Below are 13,031 nucleotides of genomic sequence, written 5' to 3' on the forward strand. Positions count from 1 at the left end.
CTCAGTGATGTCACCGGTCTCTAGTGAATGGGTAGGCTGCATTCTCAGTGATGTCACCGGTCTCTAGTGAATGGGTAGGCTGCATTCTCAGTGATGTCACCGGTCTCTAGTGAAGGGATAGGCTGTTTATTTAGTGATGTCACTGATTTTTGGTGAAGTTTAATTTAAGCCGTGTTGGAAAGTCTCGTAGTTGTGATTGGAGTCATGGTGCATTACCCTGTACTGTCTTTTGTCTTGTCTCCACAGGCCTTCTGCAGGCACAGAATCTCTTAACACAGCTACCTCAGCAAAGCCAAGCCAACCTCCTGCACTCTCAACCAAGCATCACCCTCACCTCACAGGTCCGTCCCCTCTGCGATTTCTCATTAACGTGGCAAAGTTCCAACATTGTTACCGTCTACATTAATCCATCTCTGCGCAAAATAATATTCCAATTATTCATGTGCGTTGCCCTGCATACAAAGATGCTAATCCGGAGTGCAAGATGAATGCTTGCCTTCAAATTTCACACGGATCCTGTTTCTATTAAGTCCTTGGTTGCTAGGACTGCTGGTGTCCTAGCAACCAATGATGTCAGGGGTCCTCCTTTGCAGTCATTGGTTTGCGTGGAGCGCTGGGGCTGTTGTGGCGGGCCAAACCAATAGGCCCAAAAGTCTCGGTTTCTCACGTGGCCCCTTGAAAAAAATGAATTGCCAATGCTTGTTAAACCATTCCTTACTCTATAAGTAAAGCAGAAATAGAAACTTGAGTTTAGATACACTTTAAAACCTGACAAAAGTTTTAACACTTCCCCACTTTATCCAAAACATTAAATTGGAACTCCGGTCTTCTCTTCAGTCTTGCATAGCTGTACCGGCTCCTCTCCTGGACTGGAATGGCTTCCTCTGATGTCACTGCACCCTGTGAGCTTCTGACAATGTGCATTAGAAGCTGCAGCAAGTCAGATAGAACCCGCCTCATTTCCTGGCTGGAGGACATGCTGCATCATTTAGCAATTTCCTCACCTGCCAGACCGTCCCTGACCCGCCCCTTTCATTCATTGGATTTGAACTCTTTCTATCATGGGAGCTCAGCATCACATGTGGGCAATACCTAGAGGGGTCTGCATACAAATGAACCCTGCTCAGATCCACCCTCTCCTCCAATCTGACATCCACCTATCAAAACCAGGAATTTTGATATAACTCCTCATAAGAGCCCACCCACTTCTTCCGTCAAGGCTGAGAGCTCTTGAGAGGAGTACTGATGTTTTCAGGATGTCATGTACAGCCCTCTGCTGGCCCCTCCCACCAGCTGTGGTCTGCCTGCATTCCATAGAGAAGCACATAGTTTATACCCAGTGATGTCATCACTTGCTCTAAGGTATGTAATGAAAATAGTTGATTTAGGCTAGGTTCACACCTGCACTACAGCGCACAACACCCAGCACGCGCGCCCTGCCGTGCAGCCCCATTGATTTCAATGGGGTGACATCTGCGCTGCAATCACGCGGGGGGGGTGGGGGCAGGGAAGGTAAAATATAAGGTTAAACTTCAACTTTGGAAAGCCTTTCAATTTCTGTGCATGAGACATCAGCTTTCCTCTCGATGGCGAATTCAGTAAGATATAAACTTTATTTTTAACTTTTTCTTTATTTTTTTCTTACAGCCAGCAACCCCCACACGCACAATAGCTGCGACCCCTGTACAACATCTTCCACAGAGCCAGACGACACCAAAGCGAATCGACACTCCAAGTCTGGAAGAGCCCAGCGACCTGGAGGAGCTCGAACAGTTTGCAAAGACGTTTAAACAAAGACGCATCAAACTTGGTTTCACTCAGGTGACCGCCAGTGGGGCGACTTGGAGTGTGTGCATGGGGGGGAGGGTGCGAAAATGCTTCACGTTGACCAGGCAACCACTTAACAAGCTGTTCCCTGACCCCCCCCTGTGTGGAGGGACGTCACATAATAAAACAGCAGCTTCTGCCTTGCCCTATAGTTTAAATGCCTCAGTGTTTTTCACAGCAGGCACCCTGCTCTTACCATCGCATGGCGCCGTTTGCCCCGCATGCTTCCAGCTCGCAAAATGTACCATTTCAGGTATAAAGGTTAATACACCTAAAAGCAGCACTGAAGTATGTAACCTTTAATCCTAATTACACATCTTAAGAGCGTCGTGCAATTTAACAAAGTCAGAAAGGTGTATTAAACCTCCGCAGCAATTCATCGCCCCTTAGCGCACGTTGACATACAAATGAACTTTGCGGCGCCTTGAGATTTCCGCGGGATGCTGATGAGTCGTTCTATCAGGGATGGTAATTCTGTATCTTAGCACCACCAAGTGGCTGTTCTGTTTTACAAACAAATCACAAGTCTGTAATTAGAGATTGGTTTGCAGAGGGCTTCATAGTCTTGCAGAACAGCTTTGTGGACGACAATAAAGCTTTGTTCATATATTTTTTTATTGGACAGCTTCTAGATTTTTCTAAAAGTATTCTCACAATTCTTCAAAAGTTTTGTCTATGAAGGTTCTCATTCATCCAGGTCATGGTATATCTGTTTTTTTTTTTTAACCCATCTCTGGGTAAACAAAATCCTTCCCCCTCGCATTGGGCTGCCCCCACACTGCAAGGGTTAATTGCTTGTTGTTGTCTAGCAGTATGGTGTAAAGAACTTTTACTTACCTGATCCCCGCTCTCCCAGCGGTCAGCACTCCTCCACTCCGGCTCTGTCCCTCTTTGCCCTCACATATAATGCAGGGCTATTGATCCTGCATTAGACAAGAGGAAGTCTGTGGGCCTCCGACCATAGGCGTGTGCCTGGGCACACCCTAATCGCCCCACGCGCAACATTAAAACCGCAACAGCGGGCGCCGTGTTTAGTCTCTGAGCCAGTGGAGGGATCGCAAAGATCTCTCTGTGCCCAGCTCAGCAATACAGAGCCAGCCCAGCAGCATTTGCCACTTACATTACTCACACAACAGCCACTGTCCTCAGTGCCTGGGAAGCTGCGAAGGAACGTGGCTGTGGCTTCCCATCCAATCAGGAAGCTGAGCGGGTGGTCACATGACCACTTGCCAGGCTCCTTTCTTCAATACTGCACCCCTGCTGGAAGAGGTAAGAGACAGTTGAAGAGATGGGAATCTGGGATTCCTCAGGTTTGTGTATGTATATAATATATATCTATGTATGTATGCGAGTGTGTTTGTCCTTTTGTGTTCACACCCTAATGCAATAGGCTGCGCCCGCCTATGCCTCCAACCAATGTGAGTATAAGTGCGTTATGAAGGTGCGCATTGAAGAGCACCACACTGTGAGTCAAGGTTATAGCTCTCCAACTAGCAGGGAACATGAGCTTTGCTGATTGCATAGCTTTACGTTTCATTTGGCCGGTAGCATGTTAGACTTCTGCAGAGAGACTCCTGCTTCCACACAGAGAGCAAGGGTCCTGGCAGGGGACAGACTTTTCTCCTTCAGTTGTGGCTTCTTTCCAAAGAAACCAAATAATAGGACTTTACCCCCAATTTTTATTACATCTGCAGATTTAAACGGAGAGTTCAGTTGGGCTTCATTTGGTTGCATTAAAGGAGAACTATGAGGTGAGGGCTTTTCACTCACCTCATAGTTCTAGCCGACCTGTGACAATGAGACTGTCACAGGTCGGCTCAGTAGATCGGGAGGTGAGCGAACACATATCGGCGTTCGCTCACCTCTCGATCCTGTTGCGGCTCTCTGCCGTGACAGGGGAGGGGCTGGATTCCCCGCTCCGATCCTCCAGCGCTGACTGGCGGATCGGGCGGGGGAGGGGACGGGTACAGCTGCCTCTGCCTCCAAATAGGTAGAGCCAGCTGTCAGTCACGCAGCTGGGCGGATCCCGGCACAATTGTCGGGATCCGTCTCAGCTGCGTCGTTTCAGTATACCGCGAGCTACAGCTCGCGCTATACTGAGCCTAGGGTGACGGGAGGACGCTAGTTTGTGTCCTCCCGTTACCCTAAGGAGAACTATGGGGAAAAGCCTTAACCCCATAGTTCTCCTTTAAGTTGATTTACATTTGTAAGCTTGTGAATAAAAACTTTTAAAAAGACAAAATACTTCATTGAATGAATGTGACGTGTGAACATTTTGCTGCTAGGTGACTTGTGTTCAGTTGAACTGATTCTTTCTTTATTTCCTTTAGGGTGATGTGGGGCTTGCTATGGGCAAACTCTATGGAAATGACTTCAGCCAAACTACTATTTCCCGCTTTGAAGCCTTGAACCTCAGCTTTAAAAATATGTGCAAGTTAAAGCCTCTCCTGGAAAAGTGGCTGAATGATGCAGGTAAGCAACATCGTGTGAGAGGACGTGCGGCATGGCGCTGTGTACTATAATGTCAGTAGGGTAGTGTGCACTGAATGCTTTATTGATGAATTGCGTTATATAGTAATCAGCTGCAAATTCTTCCTGTCTGTATTTCTCTTTTCTGTATCATACTAAACATTAGGGATGCACCGATACCAGTATTTCGGTATCGAGTACCAGTAGCGATATTTTTTTTTTTATACCCGCCGATACCGAATACAGGAAGTCCCATTAAGGAAGCCAGGCGGCGTGTAATGACTCGCCACCTGGCTTCCTGATTAGCCGGGAAGCCGGGCGAGGGGTGTAAAGACTCGCCACCCGGCTTCCCGCTTAGTAGGGAAGATGTCCCAATGCTTCTCATCACTAGGTGACAAAAAAGCATGGAGCCGGCTTTCTGGCCAACCAGGAAGCCGGGCGCCGTGTGATGACGCAGTGCCCAGCTTCGTGATTGGCCGGGAAGCCGGCTCCATTCATGATGAAGGAGCATGAAGCCGGCTTCCCGGCCAATCAGAAAGCCGGGTGCTGCGTCATTACATGGCGCCGGCTTCCTAATTGGCCAGCTTCCCGGCCAATCAGGGAGCGTGGCAGTGTGTAAGGACTCGCTGCCCAGCCTCCTGATACCGGAAGTATCGGGCTAGGTATCGGATCATTTGGGCGAGTACGAAAACTCGCCCAAATACTGGGCATCGGCACAGTGCACAGCACATAGACCCCAACTACCAGCCGATAGCCATGGGGCGGAGGTCTGCTTGAAGCAGATATGTCATGCCTCCACTTTGGAGATTCACCAGCTGTACCTGTCATGGTGATGGACCATCCAAAATGTTGCGTTGGTCACCAGAGCAGGAATAGAGGAGAAAACTTACAATGGGGACACTTGTTCATATGACACCTATCTTAATAAGGGATTTCCATTTACTTGGTAGGGATTTTAATTTATTTTCTGGTATGTCTGAGGCAGACAGCAACAAACATACCGTCTGGGATTTTAACCCTTCACTACTTTGGCTGTAAATGCACTTTAAAGTGACACTAAACTCAGGAGTTAAATCTTACAAATACATTCAAGTACCTGAACTAGTAACAACAATGTATCTTATTTGTGTATCACTGGCCTGTAGATCCTCCAATCATCTCTGAATTGGTGCTGACACTGTCCTTCCTTCTGGAGGGGGGCTACTTGTGTTCCCCATGGTCCCGGTTTGTGTTGTAAAGTAGTCACCGCTCCAAGCTCACCCCCATGATGGACTACAATCTCATGTTGAGTTCACTCATTTGTATGGAAGTTCTAGTCTATCATGGGAGTGAGCTTGGAGCGGTGACTACTTTACAAAACACACAGGGACCATGGGGAACAAAAGTCAAGTTGCATAACGGTAGAGTAGCGTGGTGAGCACCTCATAGTGAGACTTTATTAAACTTTAGAATTTTGGTCATTAAACAAATGTTTCATTTAATAAGATTGCAAAAGCATTTAGCTTAGTACTGTCTTAATATGTTGACTTCCAATCTTTGTATGACTGACCCCTGCAAGTTACGTAGATCTCCCTTTCTTTCGGCCAGAAAACATCACATCAGATTCTGCTCTCTCAAGTCCGAACGTTATGAACTCCCCGGGTCACGGGATCGAGGGGCTGAACCGCAGGAGGAAAAAACGCACCAGCATTGAGACCAACATACGCGTGGCCTTAGAGAAGAGTTTCCTGGAGGTCAGTGTCTTCCTTTTTTTTTTTTTCTTTTTGACTTCTCTCCAAAAACAGGTTCCGTTATGATAGTTATGATAGTTGTGTGTGTGTGTGTGTGTGTGTGTGTGTGTGTGTGTGTGTGTGTATAGCAAAAATCACATAGCTAGCTACCTTCTCTTGGTTCCACCCCTTTGTTACTTTATAGCTCTGCATTTAGCACAAGTCATGCTCCCTGCTGATTGCAGGGCTCTAGCTTTGACTCAGCAGGGGGTCTGGCAGATCTCTGTAGAGAGACGACTGTTTCCACCCAGAGAGCAAGAGTCCTCTACAGCATGCTGGCGGGAGACAGGAAAATAAACTAAATCTTTGCACATCTTTTGTCTTGATGCACTTAGAAATCTGATTTTAAGCTGGTAACTGCTTGCAATCCCCTGTATGAAAGAGCTCTGAAAGGGTGAGGGAGAAGCAGCACAAGGATGCAGTCAATTGTGCTTTTTGCTCCTGTCCTGACAAGGGACATGCTGAGAGGATGAGAGAGCAGAGTTTATGAGAGATATGCTCATTTTTCTGCTTCTTCTCCTTTCACCGTATAGTCACAGGCTGGGGGAGAGACCTGTAAGTGTTTCTGAACTGCAGCCAAGAACAATCAGGTCTCCTTCCCTGCCAGACTGGTATATATTGTGTGGCAAGTCTATGTAAATCTCAGAACTGGATGGACAGAAATACAAAACATTTGGCAGGTTAACCAGCTCCCATATGTGTTTTAGGCTGTGTATTTAGCGGTTTGCCTTCGGCCTTTAGTTCAGCTTTTACTAAAAGCACTTGACTTGGGTGCAAATTATTAAAGTGTGACCAGTCAGAAGAGAGGGGAGGGGTGTATATTTCCATTTTATATTGCAACCATAAACAAAAGCTTAAAGTGACATTAAACCCTCAGATTTCTTAACATAAAACAATACTGTAATGTGCGCCTTACTGTAATCCATGGTAGTTTCCCTTCTCTTTGCTGCTCTTCCTTTTAAATCCTCATGTCTTCTCATGCTGGGGGAGAACTTCCCTTTGCAGCTGAGTGCCTCTTCCTGTAGTGCTGGCTCAGGTTGCAAACCTATACACAGACACCATGTATCCATTCCAGAGACAAGGCAGTCTGCGGCAAAACAGAAGTTCTGCCCAACATGAGAAGAGATACAGATTTAAAAGGAAGAGCAGGAAAGAGAAGGGAAACTACCATGGATTACAGTAAGGCGCACATTACAGTATTGGTTTATGTTAAAAAATCTGAGGGTTTAATGTCACTTTAATGAATTAGATTCTGCTACAGCCAAAAATAAGAGATTCCAACTGTACCATTCTCCTCTGCTTAGGCACCTTCAGAGTGAAATCTGTGGAACGCATGTTTTGCGAGTTCACTTGCAACTAGGCGCACTTCTGATGAGCTGTTAGGTTTGGGGCCGGATTGGCTTCAGCATAGCGACATGACATGTTTCGCTTTCTTGGATATTATGCTCTTTGATATCTGGGGCCCAAAGACAGTTCTTTCACTGTGTTCAAAAGACATTAGAGATTAGTGACATTTAAATTGACTTAAAGTATAATTAAACTCTCGTTCGCTTGCTCCCGTCTGAAGATCTGGAGTAGGGCTGCAGCTAACGATTATTTTCATAATCGATTAGTTGCCCGATTATTTTTTCAATTAATTGATTAGTTGCATTAAAAAAATATCTCTCTTCTGCTCTCTCTTTCCCTCTACCTCCCTCTCTCTCTCTCCCTCCCTCTCTCTCCCTCTACACCCCCCACCAACTAATCGATAATGAGAATAGTTGCCAACTATTCTCATAAACGATTATTATCGATTTAACCAATTAGTTGTTATAGCCCTAATCTGGAGCTTCTCAAGCGGCCGTGCAGGATGATGGGGCGGGCACATGCGCAGTAGAGATCATCGGTGTGGAGAAGAGGACAGTGGAGGTAAATGCACGCAGCCGTGAGCGTGCACGTCGGACAGACAACGTGGGACCCGAGGAATCTGGAATCTGCGCTGGATCAGAGACCAGCACCAGCGCTGGAGGGACTCCTGAATACAAGTGGAAGGAAGAAGAAGATCGGATCAAGAGGCATCTTTTAAGGTAAGTCCTCAAAGCAGCATGGCGGGAGTAATGGTGACCTTAAGGCAATGGTGTCAGATTCTCTTTGTATCGATAAGATTTCCCCTTATGGTTCTAGAAAATCACAGTTTTGGTTTCCTGGCTCTTATTGTTTTTCTATATCCACATGAAACTATGAAATGCTAAAAAATATCTCAATGTCACATAGCTAAAGTCCAGAATCTCTTCCAACTGTCATCTTTCTGTCCCAGAACCCAAAGCCTACCTCGGAGGAGATTACCATGATTGCCGACCAGCTGCACATGGAGAAGGAGGTGATCCGTGTTTGGTTCTGCAACCGACGCCAGAAGGAGAAAAGGATCAACCCTCCCAGCAGTGGACTATCCGGTTCTTCTCCCATTAAAGCAATGTTCTCAAGTTCGACTCCTTTGGTAAGATGTGTGGGGGATGGGGGCTCCTTTATGGAGTCCTTTAAACATAAATTTAGGCCATTAAAATCATACAGGAGATTGGGCCACATGCCCAGGCCTGTGAATTTCCCACCATGAATACTCTATATGACCAGAAATGTTTGGACACCTGAACATCACACACCTATGAGCATATTGGACATCAGATTCCAATTCCATGATCAATAGCATGAAGCTGGCTATTGCTATTGTCACGTGCTGGCACGTGCTATTGTGTCTATAGGACAGGAAGTATATCGCAATCTCCCCAAAGGGACATAGATCACACAATAAAAAGAAAGCGGTGTTAACCCTTCCCTACATTGCATTAAGGCAATAATTTCGACCAGCACATCTCAACAACTCTCCTGATTGGCTCCATGCGTTTTGGCTGTGAAGCCGGCTTTCTGGCCAGTCAGCATCGATCCAGCCAAACAGCATGGAGCCGGCTTTCCGGCCAATCAGGAAGCCGGGCGGTGGGAAATAACTCACCTCCCGGCTTTCCAGCAAATCAGCATCGAGCCGGCCACACAGCATTGAGCCAGCTTCCCGGGCGATCAAGAACCCGGGCAGTGGGTAATGACATGACGCCTGGCTTCCTGATTGCCCGGGAAGCACGCTCCATGCTTGCACAAGTACTGGTATCGATACTCGGTATGGGCGAGTACCGAAATATAAATATCAGTACTTGTACTCAATAGCAAAAAAAAACAGTATCTCTATGTGGTTCAGTAACATGCATTAAAACGCACGTTTTTCCACAAGAAACCAGTATGAATGGTCCCTCAGGTGCCTGCTGCTTTTGAGATTCAACAGTCTAAAGGGGTGTCTAGAAATGACAAAGATGAATCAAGATAAAGGGATCACACAGGATTCACACATTATAGTAATTGGATTTATTGGAAGAATGTGTTAATCCTGGGTGAAAGTTGGGTGAAAACATAAATAGACCCCAAGGTTACCAGAGAGCAGAGAATTTTGCAGCGTGCCATGCGGTGGTGTAACCAAGCAATGCTAAAAAAAAGGAGCTCTGGGCAAGTAGGCTGTGTCTGTTTTATGATGAATTTGTGCCGTTTCCAGCAGAATTCGCTTTGTATTTTAGGCTTTCTGAAACTTTTTTTTTCCCTTCCTTTGTTTTCATTGAAATGTTTATATCTATTGTTCTATATCTATTGTTCTTCTGCCGCCGCTTTCTGTACGTAGCTCCGGCCCCATTGTGAAATAAAAGGTTCTGATCTCTGCAAGAGAGCAGTACATGGTTACAGGTGATTTATCCGGTGGTCACATGTCAGTGTATTATAAATAGCTCAGCCCGTGCAGTTGTGTTGGCGGTTCAGTTGGGGTAATTGAGCTGCGCGGAGCAGGTGGTCGCTGTCAGTGAATAACTGCAGGTGATGAATGTGTCACTTCGTGTACACAGGGCCGAATGCTGTCCCCTCCGCCCCTCCTCTATCTATGACTATAAAAGATCGGCTGGTTTATCGCAGATGTGCCCCTCTCATCTGCCCCCTCCTAGTGGCCTCACATTCTGTTTCTGCAGTATGGAATGATGGATAAGGATGAGCAAAACGGAGTTTCTATTTCCCTGAAATTGCAATAAAAATTGGGAGATTTTGGCAAAATTTTAGCTGTTTTGGTAAAATGCACTAAAGACAATAGAACCGGCGTTCTCTTCAGCCTTGCACAGTTGTACCGGCTCCTCTCCTGTACTGAGATTGCATACACTGATTTCACTGCATACTGTGAGCTCCTCAAAATGTGCATTAGAAACAGGAGCTAGTCAGATAGAACCTGCCTCATTTCCTATCTAGCCCTTTCCTCCCCCAGCCTGACTGTCCCTGGCCCACCCCTTTCATCCACGGAATTTCGGTTATTTCAAACATGGAGGCTCAGCATCACATGTGGGTGTTACCTAGACGGGTCTGCATGCAAATACAGCCAGCCTAGGACCGCCCACTCCTCCAGACTGACATCCATCAAGGCAACTTTGTATTTGTATAACTCCTCTCACTTCTTCTATCAAGGCTGGGGGCTCTTGAGAGGAGCACTGAGACAGGGTGCTGTGATGCTTTCAGGAAGCTATGAACAGCACCCTGCCAGCCCCTCCCGCCAGCCATGATCTGGCCGCATTCAGTAGAATAGCACAGAGACCTGGTGATGTCACTACTAAACTACCCTTAACATGCAAAAAAACCCACAACCCTCTAAATAAATAAAAATATTTTTTTTTCCCCAAGCCTAAGCAGCTCAGTGAGCGAAATTGAGTTTCAGCTTTGATCAAACTTTGGCAAAATCCGTCATTTTGCCAGGTAATCTGTTTAGTTGAACTTACTCAGCTCATCCCTACTGATAAAATCTGTAAAGAGTGTTTGGCACTGGGCATCCGGTATCATTTCCTTTATGAGGTCGGGAAAGAGGTTTGGCTGAGACGGCTTCCTCTAGAGGTGGCAAGGGATGAGGTGTTCCTTTGTCTCTTCATGGTGCCCAACTGCCCTTTGCTTTGTGCCCAACTGCCCTTTGCTTTGTGCCCAATTGGCCTTTTGCCTGCTGCAGGTACGGCCATGATCAGCCATTCCTCCCAGGCTTCCCCTCTGCTTTGCCATGTGACACATGAGAGGCAAAGATGAGCCTGAGAATGGTTTCCTCGGCTCTGCGCCGCTCTGTATCTGGTGGCCGAAAATGATATCGCTACATGAGTGATCCCACAGAGCCACTGGCAACACAGCCTGTGACTTTGCAGGTGCACTGCATAGGATAATGTGTGGACGCTGCTGTGGTCAAGCAGCCATGGCCCTTCCTGGATGTCTGGGATCCACCACTGCTTGTAGGGGTGCAAGGCAAAATTTTGCTAGTGCTCAAGCATACCCCCACCCCACCCCAATACCACCCCTGTTCCTCACACATTTACAGAGGAGTAGACCATTCCTACGTGCACCCCTGACCAGCTGCAAAGCCAAAAAATATTTGTCTGTGGAAAGGATATAGCCGACATATAGAGCCATTTACCCAGCCTGCATACAGCTTAGTAAATTGAATTATTTCCAGGATCGGAGGGTCCCTGGTGATTAAGATGGATATTATGGAAGAACTAATGTTTATGATGAGGCAGACCAATATAGGAATGAAAGAAATGACAAGACTTTTAGAAGGGGATTTGTCAACAGAAGTACGAGTGCTGCCATTGCTGACTTGATTGGAGGCACATGGGCCGGGTCTACTATGGTCATCCATGCTTCCCTACTAGGTAACTCTCTGTCCAAGAGTGAGTACACAGGTCAGGTGTTCCAACATATTTCTGGCATGGCTTTTCCTAGTCAGTGTTGAAAGGATTGACAGTGCTTGTTCCTCTGCCTTTCAACATGAGCCAGCCCCATCCACTCCGGGTTTCTTATAAGAGATGAGGGGAATCTTCATACCTAGTAGACGGGGCTGGTGGGTGTCAACGCCATTATTGCATTTCATTTCCTTCCCTGGTGCCATAAACAACTAGTGATTGGTCCCTTCTGGCCTTTGTATGTTGCATCTTTAGGACATGTCCTTGTAGTAGAGGAACATGTGTTGTCGGCACTATTGGTGTCACACCCCCTAACATTGGATCTTTTTGCTTTCTAGGTGGCCTCTACACCAAGCCTTGTGACAAGTACTGCAGCAAACACCTTGACTGTAAACCCAGTCCTCCCTCTAACCAGTGCGGCAGCAGCGGTCACCAGCTACTCTGTCCCAGGTAAGATTTGCCCATCCTCTACTGCTAATCAGCCATGTATTATTGTAACTCTCATCTGATTATGAATAAAATGTGTTGGAATTTTTAATTCTTTACTACATTTTGTCGGATCAAAAGTTCCGTACTTATATCTGCCGCATGGCCTGATTCAATAGAGTATACTCTCACAGAGAGAAAATGAAAATCACACCAACTCCAATCAGTGTAAAAATCACTTCTGCTTTATTGTTCCCCTTTTCAGGGTTTTTATTTAACATATGAACGTGTATATTTAAGCGTAGCATTGCAGAAAAGTATTTTAGTTTATATATTCTAGCTTATCATTGGTTAGATCCATTTATGCATAACTTCCTGCGAAGATGTTTATAGATGTTTATATCTTTCGTCTTGAGTGTTGTCTGAAGAGGAGACGCCAACTTGGTTCCTATTTCTACTGCATACTTCGGATCTGGAAATTGTACTTAACCACTTCCATTACACAGATGTCCTAAAGCAGACCTTTCAGTCATTTACACATCCTAATGAATAAATACAAGGTGCACCTTTTTTTATAGATAAACGTTTCCAATCCAGTCAATTAATAATTGACTGGACTATTACCTAGGCTGCACCAGGATTTACATAATTGTGTCATCTCTGAGCCTGCATCTTAGTCCAGGAAGTAGATGGTGACCCCTAAATGATGGTTGATAAAAAATAGTTTTGTCCTCTTAAAGAGAAAAACAGATACATGCAATGTGTGGAGGGG

General features: G+C 46.0%; 1 protein-coding gene across 3 annotated transcripts in view; it reads left to right on the forward strand.

Annotated features, from left to right (window-relative positions):
- Positions 1 to 13,031, forward strand: part of POU2F1 (POU class 2 homeobox 1) — a 61,703-nt gene that overhangs the window by 42,943 nt on the left and 5,729 nt on the right. For 2 of the 3 annotated variants that reach the window (XM_018572264.1, XM_018572266.1), the window contains exons 7-12: positions 247 to 341; positions 1,648 to 1,821; positions 4,158 to 4,299; positions 5,863 to 6,029; positions 8,362 to 8,541; positions 12,172 to 12,283. In XM_018572264.1, coding sequence (XP_018427766.1) covers positions 247 to 341; positions 1,648 to 1,821; positions 4,158 to 4,299; positions 5,863 to 6,029; positions 8,362 to 8,541; positions 12,172 to 12,283 — 870 coding nt within the window. The remainder of the gene's footprint in view (positions 1 to 246; positions 342 to 1,647; positions 1,822 to 4,157; positions 4,300 to 5,862; positions 6,030 to 8,361; positions 8,542 to 12,171; positions 12,284 to 13,031) is intronic. The other variant, XM_018572265.1, reaches the window with a different exon arrangement.

The sequence above is a fragment of the Nanorana parkeri genome, unplaced genomic scaffold, assembly GCF_000935625.1.
Source record: "Nanorana parkeri isolate BGI_ZX_2015 unplaced genomic scaffold, ASM93562v1 scaffold1983, whole genome shotgun sequence".
Taxonomy (NCBI): Eukaryota; Metazoa; Chordata; class Amphibia; order Anura; family Dicroglossidae; genus Nanorana; species Nanorana parkeri.